Below are 13,339 nucleotides of genomic sequence, written 5' to 3'. Positions count from 1 at the left end.
CGCACGTTCTTATGACTTGGGGCCCAGAGATGAAGCAATAACGCAGTGATGAACAGAGCAAGATACTCCACTGAGAACATTCGGCCTGCAGGCTCATACACACGTTACTCCCGGTCTCAGGAATGGCAGCGTACTCACTGGTCGCCCCAACATCAATACTTGCCGGAAAATGGGGGGTAGGGGGAGGCAATTACTCGGGGTCAGGGATCCCACTGGTGTTGAGTCCCGCCACCACCTTGCCCCCGCTGCTCGTCGTGATGGAAGTGCTGCCCTGTGCCATCGGCGCGCCAGGTGATGGTTGGGTCTCCCTGTGCAAAGGTGCGCTGGTGTTTTCGGCCGTCGGAGAGGGAGTAGAGGGGGCCACCGAGATAGTCGGGATTATGCTCCCCGCTGCAAATATGGAATCACCTCCGTCGCGACAGCAATCTTGTCTTTGTTCAACAAGACTGTCTCCACCTCGCTCTGGTTCAACTGGCGGTTGTAAAGAAGAACATTAGTAACCGTGACGTGAATGTCTGACTTCATACTCCGGTTCTCATACCCGCCAATATAGAAGTGTGAAATCTTGATGCCCTGCGGCCATATACCTGGAAGCCTCTTCCCCGACTCCTCCAGAGGCCTTCCGTCAACATAGATAGAGCCCACCCCGTCCTGGTACGTGAGTACCACCTGGTGCGTTCTGTTCGGCACCAACAGCTGCATGGACGAGGCCTGATATGTGCCGTATATTGGTATCCACCGCAGGTTGCTGCTGTACGACAGCCCGAGGAGCTTGTGCTCCACAGAGTCGTCCAGACTCACACCCAGCAGCGGCACCACGCTGTCGTCTGGCGGGAGCTCATTGATTGACACTGTTGCCACCAGGGTGAACATGTAGTTTGCAAAATGGTACAGCTGGTTCTGGCCCTGCTTGCCCACTGGCCACTGCGCGCCGCCCCCACTTCCCCTGAACCTAAAGCCACCAGGAACCTTCTCTCCCTTGATCACGTTGGCCCCCATGCAGTGGTAGACGTCATGCCAGACGCCCTCTTCAACACTGTCTGACAAGAACCCAACAATTCCCACAGTGGGGAAAGGAGCACCACATCCATTCTCACGAGGCGGCGTCTGAGGATCCGTGGGAGTGCAAATATGCGAGAAGTAGTTATCCTGCGCCACCCACGACGCCACCACGGCCTTGATCACATTTAGCTCATCAATCAGGCGCACAAAGACGATACTGTAAGCCTCCTGAAGATTTGTTTCGTGTAGGCAGAACAACCTGTCATCCTTGTACAGCAGGGAGCTGTACGCAGCATTCTCACTTCCAACAGAAATCTGACCAACATCAAATATGCGGTTGTTGTCCGTCAGCCACAGGTGGAGTCGGTCGCGCTCCCACATCCCCTTGTAGTTCAGGGGTGTGTAAATAGCATCACACGCTTGCCTCCAATTGTTACAGGAATGAAGCTGCTCTTGCTGCCAGGTCCTTTACGTGTTGGTGAGTTGCCCCACACTCGGGAGAGTGTTCCGACAACCTCCTTCCATGTCTCCCCATATCTGTGGACTCATACACCTTGCGATAGCCGATGTCAACGCGAGTGTTCAAGATGAGCTCCCTTCCCACTCAAGGACAACGGGTTCAGTACACCCGACGTCCGTCATCCCGTTTGCGAACCTCCATGTTCCACCATCGTCAGCAGAATACATGACTAGGGAGACAACCATTTTCTTCTTGTTCATTACCTGTACGGGGAACACAAGGATACCGTCGGCCGTCGTAATGGCAGTCCCCACACCCCCGAGGAACTGACGTATAGATGCCCCCGCAACCTGCTCAGGGACCTTATATACCAGTGGGGTGGCATTTCCCATTTGATCGTTGCAGTTACATTGCCGCTGATTTTTGTTTTTCTTACCTCACCAACGGCCAACAGAGGTTCCCAGTCTTCGCCCTTGGTATAAATCCAGTAGGACCTCGACCACTTGTAACTCCCCACGAGGATGTAGATTTTGTTCCCCTTCACGATCACCGTGGGGTCCACCACACGAGAAACGAGACTCTCACGACAATTCTTAACTGCGATTTGCGTCTCCCACGTTTCACCATTGTCCACACTGAATTTTGCCACTGTCTCGATGAAGGAATTGTCGTTGGACGATGTATAGCGGGCGTCTGCAATGGCAACCATCACCCGTCCACCTCCACAAGCGAGGGAATACGGAAAGAATGTACCACCCTCTGAATGACCGTTCCGTCGTCCTGCTCAAAGGGCACCGTCGACTTCATCCGCTCAAAAAGCACTGTTCTGTATGTTTGGCGCCTTGGGGTGGTTGCGGCGTGCGCTGCTCCACTGGTGCACCATACCAAGACAAGAAGCGCGAAAAACACATGACGGGGCATTTCGCGCCACATTGGTCCAGGTTTTCTCATTGTTTTGACTCTTCGCAGTGAACCCCAGGCGATGATCCGAAGGACACGGACCCCCCAGGTGGTTTGCTTGGTAGTCTTTGATTGCAAGAGCACTAGGATGTAGGGCTTCTCTATACACAGAGATGGATTGCAGACAGGAAAGGGATGAGAAGAGGATTCTGCGTGGGAGAAAAATGACACACACTGTTACCACTAGCCGTGGTGCCAGTCCAACAGAGAGGAGACATGCAGTACAAACTGCACAGAGGCAAGCCGTACCTAACTACTTGAGACAAGGACGATGTGCAACTCCATTAGTCCCCGTCTCGCATCCAGAAACCCAGAGCAAAAAAAGAAAAAAGAAAAAGAGAGACACACCCCTGTGGTGGCAGAATGTTGCCGCTGGACGTGCACACCTGAGCATTCCACCGGCAACAACAGTCGGCCAACCGCACCCCGAGCACACAGCTCACAGCCCGTCCACACGTACTCGTGCGATCGGGAAACAACAACGGGGGGCAGCTACCGCAGAGGTATCGGAGGGAAACAAATGAGGACATGTCTTTATGGTGCTGCCGCAAGAGAGTTCTTCGTAGAAGTATATATATATGTACACAAGAAGAGATAAAGAATAAAATGGAAATGCAGAGAACTCTATCTGCAGAGAGACACGGCATTCAGCACCATCGCTGCTGCCCCGCACGCCGCAAACTGCACACCCTCACACCCCTACACACGCTCGCCGCGCAGGCAGAGGGCCAGGTGGATGTCCTTTGGCTGGATCGTCACGCGGCCGCTGTGGATGCACGCGCGGTTGGTGTCGGCAAGCAGCGACACGACGTACGACTCTGTGGCCTCCTGCGCCGCGAGGATCGCGCTGCTCTGGAAGCGCAGACCCTCCTTCTGTGCACCCGACACCTCACGCACCAGACGCTGGAACGGCGCCTTCTGCAGCAGCAGGTCAGTGGAGCGCTGGAACTGGCGGATCTCACGCAGCGCCACGGTCCCCGGACGCCAGCGGCGCTGCGCGTGCTTCACACCAGATGCCGCGTTGACAGCCTTGGGTGCCTTCTTGCTCTTCTTGGACGTGATCGTTTTCTTCGACCTTGCCGTCTCCTTCGTATGTGCCATAGTTACTTGTTGTTTGTTGTGTTTGCGGTTATTTGAAACGCAGTGGCTTGTTCTTTTCGCACAGCAGGGGGGCGGGGAGGAGAAGCATGTGAGGAGAGACCAGACCACGGGTGGTGGCAGCAACGGGAGGTCGTCACACCAAAGAAAGAAGGGAGTGTGAACACGCACAACGCACAGCGCAAAGAAGAAGAAAAAACAGAGTAAAAAGAAAAAAAGAAAGCGAAATGGAAATCAAAACTAGATTTGGAAATCTATCTATTTGGCGGCGGGGGCGGCAGGGGGGTCTCTATCTCTTTCTCTCTCTCGCTCTCTCCATCTCTCAGAGAAACATGCCCAGAAACCGACAGGAACGCCACACGGCGGGGGCTCGTCGAAAAATCTTGTTCGACACGGCCCACGCGCGCCGAAAGCGCCGACAGGAGGGGGACACGGCATTCAGCACCATCGCTGCTGCCCCGCACGCCGCAAACTGCACACCCTCACACCCCTACACGCTCGCCGCGCAGGCAGAGGGCCAGGTGGATGTCCTTTGGCTGGATCGTCACGCGGCCGCTGTGGATGCACGCGCGGTTGGTGTCGGCAAGCAGCGACACGACGTACGACTCTGTGGCCTCCTGCGCCGCGAGGATCGCGCTGCTCTGGGAGCGCAGACCCTCCTTCTGTGCACCCGACACCTCACGCACCAGACGCTGGAACGGCGCCTTCTGCAGCAGCAGGTCAGTGGAGCGCTGGAACTGGCGGATCTCACGCAGTGCCACGGTCCCCGGACGCCAGCGGCGCTGCGCGTGCTTCACACCAGATGCCGCGTTGACAGCCTTGGGTGCCTTCTTGCTCTTCTTGGACGTGATCGTTTTCTTCGACCTTGCCGTCTCCTTCGTATGTGCCATAGTTACTTGTTGTTTGTTGTGTTTGCGGTTATTTGAAACGCAGTGGCTTGTTCTTTTCGCACAGCAGGGAGGCGGGGAGGAGAAGCATGTGAGGAGAGACCAGACCACGGGTGGTGGCAGCAACGGGAGGTCGTGTCACACCAAAGAAAGAAGGGAGTGTGAACACGCACAACGCACAGCGCAAAGAAGAAGAAAAAAACAGAGTAAAAAGAAAAAAAAGAAAGCGAAATGGAAATCAAAACTAGATTTGGAAATCTATCTATTTGGCGGCGGGGGCGGCAGGGGGCTCTCTATCTCTTTCTCTCTCTCGCCTCTCCATCTCTCAGAGAAACATGCCCAGAAACCGACAGGAACGCCACACGGGGGGGGCTCGTCGAAAAATCTTGTTCGACACGGCCCACGCGCGCCGCAAGCGCCGACAGGAGGGGGACACGGCATTCAGCACCATCGCTGCTGCCCCGCACGCCGCAAACTGCACACCCTCACACCCCTACACACGCTCGCCGCGCAGGCAGAGGGCCAGGTGGATGTCCTTTGGCTGGATCGTCACGCGGCCGCTGTGGATGCACGCGCGGTTGGTGTCGGCAAGCAGCGACACGACGTACGACTCTGTGGCCTCCTGCGCCGCGAGGATCGCGCTGCTCTGGAAGCGCAGACCTCCTTCTGTGCACCCGACACCTCACGCACCAGACGCTGGAACGGCGCCTCTGCAGCAGCAGGTCAGTGGAGCGCTGGAACTGGCGGATCTCACGCAGTGCCACGGTCCCCGGACGCCAGCGGCGCTGCGCGTGCTTCACACCAGATGCCGCGTTGACAGCCTTGGGTGCCTTCTTGCTCTTCTTGGACGTGATCGTTTTCTTCGACCTTGCCGTCTCCTTCGTATGTGCCATAGTTACTTGTTGTTTGTTGTGTTTGCGGTTATTTGAAACGCAGTGGCTTGTTCTTTTCGCACAGCAGGGAGGCGGGGGGGAGGAGAAGCATGTGAGGAGAGACCAGACCACGGGTGGTGGCAGCAACGGGAGGTCGTGTCACACCAAAGAAAGAAGGGAGTGTGAACACGCACAACGCACAGCGCAAAGAAGAAGAAAAAACAGAGTAAAAAGAAAAAAAGAAAGCGAAATGGAAATCAAAACTAGATTTGGAAATCTATCTATTTGGCGGCGGGGGCGGCAGGGGGCTCTATCTCTTTCTCTTTCTCTCTCGCCTCTCTCCATCTCTCAGAGAAACATGCCCAGAAACCGACAGGAACGCCACACGGCGGGGCTCGTCGAAAAATCTTGTTCGACACGGCCCACGCGCGCCGCAAGCGCCGACAGGAGGGGGACACGGCATTCAGCACCATCGCTGCTGCCCCGCACGCCGCAAACTGCACACCCTCACACCCCTACACACGCTCGCCGCGCAGGCAGAGGGCCAGGTGGATGTCCTTTGGCTGGATCGTCACGCGGCCGCTGTGGATGCACGCGCGGTTGGTGTCGGCAAGCAGCGACACGACGTACGACTCTGTGGCCTCCTGCGCCGCGAGGATCGCGCTGCTCTGGAAGCGCAGACCCTCCTTCTGTGCACCCGACACCTCACGCACCAGACGCTGGAACGGCGCCTCCTGCAGCAGCAGGTCAGTGGAGCGCTGGAACTGGCGGATCTCACGCAGCGCCACGGTCCCCGGACGCCAGCGAGCTGCGCGTGCTTCACACCAGATGCCGCGTTGACAGCCTTGGGTGCCTTCTTGCTCTTCTTGGACGTGATCGTTTTCTTCGACCTTGCCGTCTCCTTCGTATGTGCCATAGTTACTTGTTGTTTGTTGTGTTTGCGGTTATTTGAAACGCAGTGGCTTGTTCTTTTCGCACAGCAGGGAGGCGGGGGGGAGAAGCATGTGAGGAGAGACCAGACCACGGGTGGTGGCAGCAACGGGAGGTCGTGTCACACCAAAGAAAGAAGGGAGTGTGAACACGCACAACGCACAGCGCAAAGAAGAAGAAAAAAACAGAGTAAAAAGAAAAAAAAGAAAGCGAAATGGAAATCAAAACTAGATTTGGAAATCTATCTATTTGGCGGCGGGGGCGGCAGGGGGGTCTCTATCTCTTTCTCTCTTCGCTCTCTCCATCTCTCAGAGAAACATGCCCAGAAACCGACAGGAACGCCACACGGCGGGGGCTCGTCGAAAAATCTTGTTCGACACGGCCCACGCGCGCCGCAAGCGCCGACAGGAGGGGGACACGGCATTCAGCACCATCGCTGCTGCCCCGCACGCCGCAAACTGCACACCCTCACACCCCTACACACGCTCGCCGCGCAGGCAGAGGGCCAGGTGGATGTCCTTTGGCTGGATCGTCACGCGGCCGCTGTGGATGCACGCGGGTTGGTGTCGGCAAGCAGCGACACGACGTACGACTCTGTGGCCTCCTGCGCCGCGAGGATCGCGCTGCTCTGGAAGCGCAGACCCTCCTTCTGTGCACCCGACACCTCACGCACCAGACGCTGGAACGGCGCCTTCTGCAGCAGCAGGTCAGTGGAGCGCTGGAACTGGCGGATCTCACGCAGCGCCACGGTCCCCGGACGCCAGCGGCGCTGCGCGTGCTTCACACCAGATGCCGCGTTGACAGCCTTGGGTGCCTTCTTGCTCTTCTTGGACGTGATCGTTTTCTTCGACCTTGCCGTCTCCTTCGTATGTGCCATAGTTACTTGTTGTTTGTTGTGTTTGCGGTTATTTGAAACGCAGTGGCTTGTTCTTTTCGCACAGCAGGGAGGCGGGGAGGAGAAGCATGTGAGAGAGACCAGACCACGGGTGGTGGCAGCAACGGGAGGTCGTGTCACACCAAAGAAAGAAGGGAGTGTGAACACGCACAACGCACAGCGCAAAGAAGAAGAAAAAAACAGAGTAAAAAGAAAAAAAAGAAAGCGAAATGGAAATCAAAACTAGATTTGGAAATCTATCTATTTGGCGGCGGGGGCGGCAGGGGGCTCTCTATCTCTATCTCTTTCTCTCTCTCGCTCTCTCCATCTCTCAGAGAAACATGCCCAGAAACCGACAGGAACGCCACACGGCGGGGGCTCGTCGAAAAATCTTGTTCGACACGGCCCACGCGCGCCGAAAGCGCCGACAGGGGGGGGGACACGGCATTCAGCACCATCGCTGCTGCCCCGCACGCCGCAAACTGCACACCCTCACACCCCTACACACGCTCGCCGCGCAGGCAGAGGGCCAGGTGGATGTCCTTTGGCTGGATCGTCACGCGGCCGCTGTGGATGCACGCGCGGTTGGTGTCGGCAAGCAGCGACACGACGTACGACTCTGTGGCCTCCTGCGCCGCGAGGATCGCGCTGCTCTGGAAGCGCAGACCCTCCTTCTGTGCACCCGACACCTCACGCACCAGACGCTGGAACGGCGCCTTCTGCAGCAGCAGGTCAGTGGAGCGCTGGAACTGGCGGATCTCACGCAGCGCCACGGTCCCCGGACGCCAGCGGAGCTGCGCGTGCTTCACACCAGATGCCGCGTTGACAGCCTTGGGTGCCTTCTTGCTCTTCTTGGACGTGATCGTTTTCTTCGACCTTGCCGTCTCCTTCGTATGTGCCATAGTTACTTGTTGTTTGTTGTGTTTGCGGTTATTTGAAACGCAGTGGCTTGTTCTTTTTCGCACAGCAGGGAGGCGGGGAGGAGAAGCATGTGAGGAGAGACCAGACCACGGGTGGTGGCAGCAACGGGAGGTCGTGTCACACCAAAGAAAGAAGGGAGGTGAACACGCACAACGCACAGCGCAAAGAAGAAGAAAAAACAGAGTAAAAAAAAAAAAGAAAGCGAAATGGAAATCAAAACTAGATTTGGAAATCTATCTATTTGGCGGCGGGGGCGGCAGGGGCTCTCTATCTCTTTCTCTCGCTCTCTCCATCTCTCAGAGAAACATGCCCAGAAACCGACAGGAACGCCACACGGCGGGGGCTCGTCGAAAAATCTTGTTCGACACGGCCCACGCGCGCCGCAAGCGCCGACAGGAGGGGGGACACGGCATTCAGCACCATCGCTGCTGCCCCGCACGCCGCAAACTGCACACCCTCACCCCTCCACACGCTCGCCGCGCAGGCAGAGGGCCAGGTGGATGTCCTTTGGCTGGATCGTCACGCGGCCGCTGTGGATGCACGCGCGGTTGGTGTCGGCAAGCAGCGACACGACGTACGACTCTGTGGCCTCCTGCGCCGCGAGGATCGCGCTGCTCTGGAAGCGCAGACCCTCCTTCTGTGCACCCGACACCTCACGCACCAGACGCTGGAACGGCGCCTTCTGCAGCAGCAGGTCAGTGGAGCGCTGGAACTGGCGGATCTCACGCAGCGCCACGGTCCCCGGACGCCAGCGGCGCTGCGCGTGCTTCACACCAGATGCCGCGTTGACAGCCTTGGGTGCCTTCTTGCTCTTCTTGGACGTGATCGTTTTCTTCGACCTTGCCGTCTCCTTCGTATGTGCCATAGTTACTTGTTGTTTGTTGTGTTTGCGGTTATTTGAAACGCAGTGGCTTGTTCTTTTCGCACAGCAGGGAGGCGGGGAGGAGAAGCATGTGAGGAGAGACCAGACCACGGGTGGTGGCAGCAACGGGAGGTCGTGTCACACCAAAGAAAGAAGGGAGTGTGAACACGCACAACGCACAGCGCAAAGAAGAAGAAAAAACAGAGTAAAAAGAAAAAAGAAAGCGAAATGGAAATCAAAACTAGATTTGGAAATCTATCTATTTGGCGGCGGGGGCGGCAGGGGGTCTTCTATCTCTTTCTCTCGCCTCTCCATCTCTCAGAGAAACATGCCCAGAAACCGACAGGAACGCCACACGGCGGGGCTCGTCGAAAAATCTTGTTCGACACGGCCCACGCGCCGCAAGCGCCGACAGGAGGGGGACACGGCATTCAGCACCATCGCTGCTGCCCCGCACGCCGCAAACTGCACACCCTCACACCCTACACACGCTCGCCGCGCAGGCAGAGGGCCAGGTGGATGTCCTTTGCTGGATCGTCACGCGGCCGCTGTGGATGCACGCGCGGTTGGGTCGGCAAGCAGCGACACGACGTACGACTCTGTGGCCTCCTGCGCCGCGAGGATCGCGCTGCTCTGGAAGCGCAGACCCTCCTTCTGTGCACCCGACACCTCACGCACCAGACGCTGGAACGGCGCCTTCTGCAGCAGCAGGTCAGTGGAGCGCTGGAACTGGCGGATCTCACGCAGCGCCACGGTCCCCGGATCGCCAGCGCGGAGCTGCGCGTGCTTCACACCAGATGCCGCGTTGACAGCCTTGGGTGCCTTCTTGCTCTTCTTGGACGTGATCGTTTTCTTCGACCTTGCCGTCTCCTTCGTATGTGCCATAGTTACTTGTTGTTTGTTGTGTTTGCGGTTATTTGAAACGCAGTGGCTTGTCTTTTTCGCACAGCAGGGAGGCGGGGAGGAGAAGCATGTGAGGAGAGACCAGACCACGGGTGGTGGCAGCAACGGGAGGTCGTCACACCAAAGAAAGAAGGGAGTGTGAACACGCACAACGCACAGCGCAAAGAAGAAGAAAAAAACAGAGTAAAAAGAAAAAAAGAAAGCGAAATGGAAATCAAAACTAGATTTGGAAATCTATCTATTTGGCGGCGGGGGCGGCAGGGGGCTTCTATCTCTTTCTCTCTCTCGCCTTCCATCTCTCAGAGAAACATGCCCAGAAACCGACAGGAACGCCACACGGCGGGGCTCGTCGAAAATCTTGTTCGACACGGCCCACGCGCGCCGAAAGCGCCGACAGGAGGGGGGACACGGCATTCAGCACCATCGCTGCTGCCCCGCACGCCGCAAACTGCACACCCTCACACTCCTACACACGCTCGCCGCGCAGGCAGAGGGCCAGGTGGATGTCCTTGGCTGGATCGTCACGCGGCCGCTGTGGATGCACGCGCGGTTGGTGTCGGCAAGCAGCGACACGACGTACGACTCTGTGGCCTCCTGCGCCGCGAGGATCGCGCTGCTCTGGAAGCGCAGACCCTCCTTCTGTGCACCCGACACCTCACGCACCAGACGCTGGAACGGCGCCTCTGCAGCAGCAGGTCAGTGGAGCGCTGGAACTGGCGGATCTCACGCAGCGCCACGGTCCCCGGACGCCAGCGAGCTGCGCGTGCTTCACACCAGATGCCGCGTTGACAGCCTTGGGTGCCTTCTTGCTCTTCTTGGACGTAATCGTTTTCTTCGACCTTGCCGTCTCCTTCGTATGTGCCATAGTTACTTGTTGTTTGTTGTGTTTGGTGGTTATTTGAAACGCAGTGGCTTGTTCTTTCCGCACAGCAGGGAGGCGGGGAGGAGAAGCATGTGAGGAGAGACCAGACCACGGGTGGTGGCAGCAACGGGAGGTCGTGTCACACCAAAGAAAGAAGGGAGTGTGAACACGCACAACGCACAGCGCAAAGAAGAAGAAAAAAACCGCACGCCGCAAACTGCACACCCTCACACCCTCTACACGCTCGCCGCGCAGGCAGAGGGCCAGGTGGATGTCCTTTGGCTGGATCGTCACGCGGCCGCTGTGGATGCATCGCGCGGTTGGTGTCGGCAAGCAGCGACACGACGTACGACTCTGTGGCCTCCTGCGCCGCGAGGATCGCGCTGCTCTGGAAGCGCAGACCCTCCTTCTGTGCACCCGACACCACGCACCAGACGCTGGAACGGCGCCTCTCTGCAGCAGCAGGTCAGTGGAGCGCTGGAACTGGCGGATCTCACGCAGCGCCACGGTCCCCGGACGCCAGCGGAGCTGCGGCCGTGCTTCACACCAGATGCCGCGTTGACAGCCTTGGGTGCCTTCTTTGCTCTTCGGACGTAATCGTTTTCTTCGACCTTGCCGTCTCCTTCGTATGTGCCATAGTTACTTGTTGTTTGTTGTGTTTGCGGTTATTTGAAACGCAGTGGCTTGTTCTTTTCGCACAGCAGGGAGGCGGGGAGGAGAAGCATGTGAGGAGAGACCAGACCACGGGTGGTGGCAGCAACGGGAGGTCGTGTCACCAAAGAAAGAAGGGAGTGTGAACACGCACAACGCACAGCGCAAAGAAGAAGAAAAAACAGAGTAAAAAGAAAAAAAAGAAAGCGAAATGGAAATCAAAACTAGATTTGGAAATCTATCTATTTGGCGGCGGGGCGGCAGGGGGTTTCATCTCTTTCTCTCTCTCGCTCTCTCCATCTCTCAGAGAAACATGCCCAGAAACCGACAGGAACGCCACACGGCGGGGGCTCGTCGAAAATCTTGTTCGACACGGCTCCACGCGCGCCGCAAGCGCCGACAGGAGGGGGACACGGCATTCAGCACCATCGCTGCTGCCCCGCACGCCGCAAACTGCACACCCTCACACTCCCTACACACGCTCGCCGCGCAGGCAGAGGGCCAGGTGGATGTCCTTTGGCTGGATCGTCACGCGGCCGCTGTGGATGCACGCGCGGTTGGTGTCGGCAAGCAGCGACACGACGTACGACTCTGTGGCCTCCTGCGCCGCGAGGATCGCGCTGCTCTGGAAGCGCAGACCCTCCTTCTGTGCACCCGACACCTCACGCACCAGACGCTGGAACGGCGCCTTCTGCAGCAGCAGGTCAGTGGAGCGCTGGAACTGGCGGATCTCACGCAGCGCCACGGTCCCCGGACGCCAGCGACGCTGCGCGTGCTTCACACCAGATGCCGTTGACAGCCTTGGGTGCCTTCTTGCTCTTCTTGGACGTGATCGTTTTCTTCGACCTTGCCGTCCCTCTTCGTATGTGCCATAGTTACTTGTTGTTTGTTGTGTTTGCGGTTATTTGAAACGCAGTGGCTTGTCTTTTTCGCACAGCAGGGAGGCGGGGAGGAGAAGCATGTGAGGAGAGACCAGACCACGGGTGGTGGCAGCAACGGGAGGTCGTGTCACACCAAAGAAAGAAGGGAGTGTGAACACGCACAACGCACAGCGCAAAGAAGAAAAAAACAGAGTAAAAAGAAAAAAAGAAAGCGAAATGGAAATCAAAACTAGATTTGGAAATCTATCTATTTGGCGGCGGGGGCGGCAGGGGCTCTATCTCTTTCTCTCTCTCGCCTTCTCCATCTCTCAGAGAAACATGCCCAGAAACCGACAGGAACGCCACACGGCGGGGCTCGTCGAAAATCTTGTTCGACACGGCCCACGCGCGCCGCAAGCGCCGACAGGAGGGGGACACGGCATTCAGCACCATCGCTGCTGCCCCGCACGCCGCAAACTGCACACCCTCACACCCCTACACACGCTCGCCGCGCAGGCAGAGGGCCAGGTGGATGTCCTTTGGCTGGATCGTCACGCGGCCGCTGTGGATGCACGCGCGGTTGGTGTCGGCAAGCAGCGACACGACGTACGACTCTGTGGCCTCCTGCGCCGCGAGGATCGCGCTGCTCTGGAAGCGCAGACCCTTCTGTGCACCCGACACCTCACGCACCAGACGCTGGAACGGCGCCTTCTGCAGCAGCAGGTCAGTGGAGCGCTGGAACTGGCGGATCTCACGCAGCGCCACGGTCCCCGGACGCCAGCGGCGCTGCGCGTGCTTCACACCAGATGCCGCGTTGACAGCCTTGGGTGCCTTTTTGCTCTTCTTGGACGTGATCGTTTTCTTCGACCTGCCGTCTCCTTCCGTATGCCATAGTTACTTGTTGTTTGTTGTGTTTGCGGTTATTTGAAACGCAGTGGCTTGTTCTTTTTGCACAGCAGGGAGGCGGGGAGGAGAAGCATGTGAGGAGAGACCAGACCACGGGTGGTGGCAGCAACGGGAGGTCGTGTCACACCAAAGAAAGAAGGGAGTGAACACGCACAACGCACAGCGCAAAGAAGAAGAAAAAACAGAGTAAAAAGAAAAAAAGAAAGCGAAATGGAAATCAAAACTAGATGGAAATCTATCTATTTGGCGGCGGGGGCGGCAGGGGGCTCTATCATCTCTCTCTCGCCTCTC

The 13,339-nt window shown here is 57.7% G+C and overlaps 10 protein-coding genes across 10 annotated transcripts; 7 read left to right on the top strand and 3 right to left on the bottom strand.

Moving 5' to 3' along the window:
• Positions 1-2,586: 2,586 nt before the first annotated feature.
• On the top strand, positions 2,587-2,946 carry LSM04_008987 (uncharacterized protein; the record flags this gene model as incomplete). The annotated part of the gene is made up of 1 exon (XM_067331991.1): positions 2,587-2,946. One exon carries the CDS (start codon positions 2,587-2,589, stop codon positions 2,944-2,946), a length of 360 nt encoding a protein of 119 aa, XP_067188980.1.
• Positions 2,947-3,028: 82 nt separating this feature from the next.
• LSM04_003842 (uncharacterized protein) lies at positions 3,029-3,559 on the top strand (the record flags this gene model as incomplete). Its single annotated transcript, XM_067331873.1, has 1 exon — positions 3,029-3,559. The coding sequence occupies one exon, from the start codon at positions 3,029-3,031 to the stop codon at positions 3,557-3,559; it is 531 nt and encodes a 176-aa protein (XP_067188976.1).
• Positions 3,560-3,852: 293 nt separating this feature from the next.
• LSM04_005549 (uncharacterized protein) lies at positions 3,853-4,446 on the top strand (the record flags this gene model as incomplete). The annotated part of the gene is made up of 1 exon (XM_067331758.1): positions 3,853-4,446. One exon carries the CDS (start codon positions 3,853-3,855, stop codon positions 4,444-4,446), a length of 594 nt encoding a protein of 197 aa, XP_067188979.1.
• A 454-nt stretch (positions 4,447-4,900) lies between these two features.
• On the bottom strand, positions 4,901-5,300 carry LSM04_003554 (Histone H2A/H2B/H3; the record flags this gene model as incomplete). Its single annotated transcript, XM_067331645.1, has 2 exons — positions 4,901-5,073; positions 5,162-5,300. 2 exons carry the CDS (start codon positions 5,298-5,300, stop codon positions 4,901-4,903), a joined length of 312 nt encoding a protein of 103 aa, XP_067188973.1.
• Positions 5,301-6,741: 1,441 nt separating this feature from the next.
• Positions 6,742-7,086, bottom strand: LSM04_000387 (Histone H2A/H2B/H3; the record flags this gene model as incomplete). Its single annotated transcript, XM_067331522.1, has 1 exon — positions 6,742-7,086. One exon carries the CDS (start codon positions 7,084-7,086, stop codon positions 6,742-6,744), a length of 345 nt encoding a protein of 114 aa, XP_067188971.1.
• A 338-nt stretch (positions 7,087-7,424) lies between these two features.
• On the top strand, positions 7,425-8,905 carry LSM04_003678 (uncharacterized protein; the record flags this gene model as incomplete). Its single annotated transcript, XM_067331409.1, has 2 exons — positions 7,425-7,978; positions 8,404-8,905. The coding sequence occupies 2 exons, from the start codon at positions 7,425-7,427 to the stop codon at positions 8,903-8,905; spliced, it is 1,056 nt and encodes a 351-aa protein (XP_067188974.1).
• Positions 8,906-9,403: 498 nt separating this feature from the next.
• On the bottom strand, positions 9,404-9,751 carry LSM04_003712 (Histone H2A/H2B/H3; the record flags this gene model as incomplete). Its single annotated transcript, XM_067331298.1, has 1 exon — positions 9,404-9,751. The coding sequence occupies one exon, from the start codon at positions 9,749-9,751 to the stop codon at positions 9,404-9,406; it is 348 nt and encodes a 115-aa protein (XP_067188975.1).
• A 327-nt stretch (positions 9,752-10,078) lies between these two features.
• Positions 10,079-11,228, top strand: LSM04_004252 (uncharacterized protein; the record flags this gene model as incomplete). Its single annotated transcript, XM_067331184.1, has 2 exons — positions 10,079-10,553; positions 11,032-11,228. The coding sequence occupies 2 exons, from the start codon at positions 10,079-10,081 to the stop codon at positions 11,226-11,228; spliced, it is 672 nt and encodes a 223-aa protein (XP_067188977.1).
• Positions 11,229-11,595: 367 nt separating this feature from the next.
• Positions 11,596-12,078, top strand: LSM04_004602 (uncharacterized protein; the record flags this gene model as incomplete). The annotated part of the gene is made up of 1 exon (XM_067331066.1): positions 11,596-12,078. The coding sequence occupies one exon, from the start codon at positions 11,596-11,598 to the stop codon at positions 12,076-12,078; it is 483 nt and encodes a 160-aa protein (XP_067188978.1).
• Positions 12,079-12,481: 403 nt separating this feature from the next.
• On the top strand, positions 12,482-13,036 carry LSM04_000733 (uncharacterized protein; the record flags this gene model as incomplete). Its single annotated transcript, XM_067330953.1, has 1 exon — positions 12,482-13,036. The coding sequence occupies one exon, from the start codon at positions 12,482-12,484 to the stop codon at positions 13,034-13,036; it is 555 nt and encodes a 184-aa protein (XP_067188972.1).
• Between the last annotated feature and the right edge of the window lie 303 nt (positions 13,037-13,339).

This window comes from Trypanosoma melophagium (assembly GCF_022059095.1).
Source record: "Trypanosoma melophagium isolate St. Kilda chromosome Unknown ctg33segment2, whole genome shotgun sequence".
NCBI classification, from domain to species: Eukaryota; Euglenozoa; class Kinetoplastea; order Trypanosomatida; family Trypanosomatidae; genus Trypanosoma; species Trypanosoma melophagium.
The sequence above is the reverse complement of the archived record's forward strand: the minus strand, read 5'-3'. Positions and strand labels throughout refer to the sequence as shown.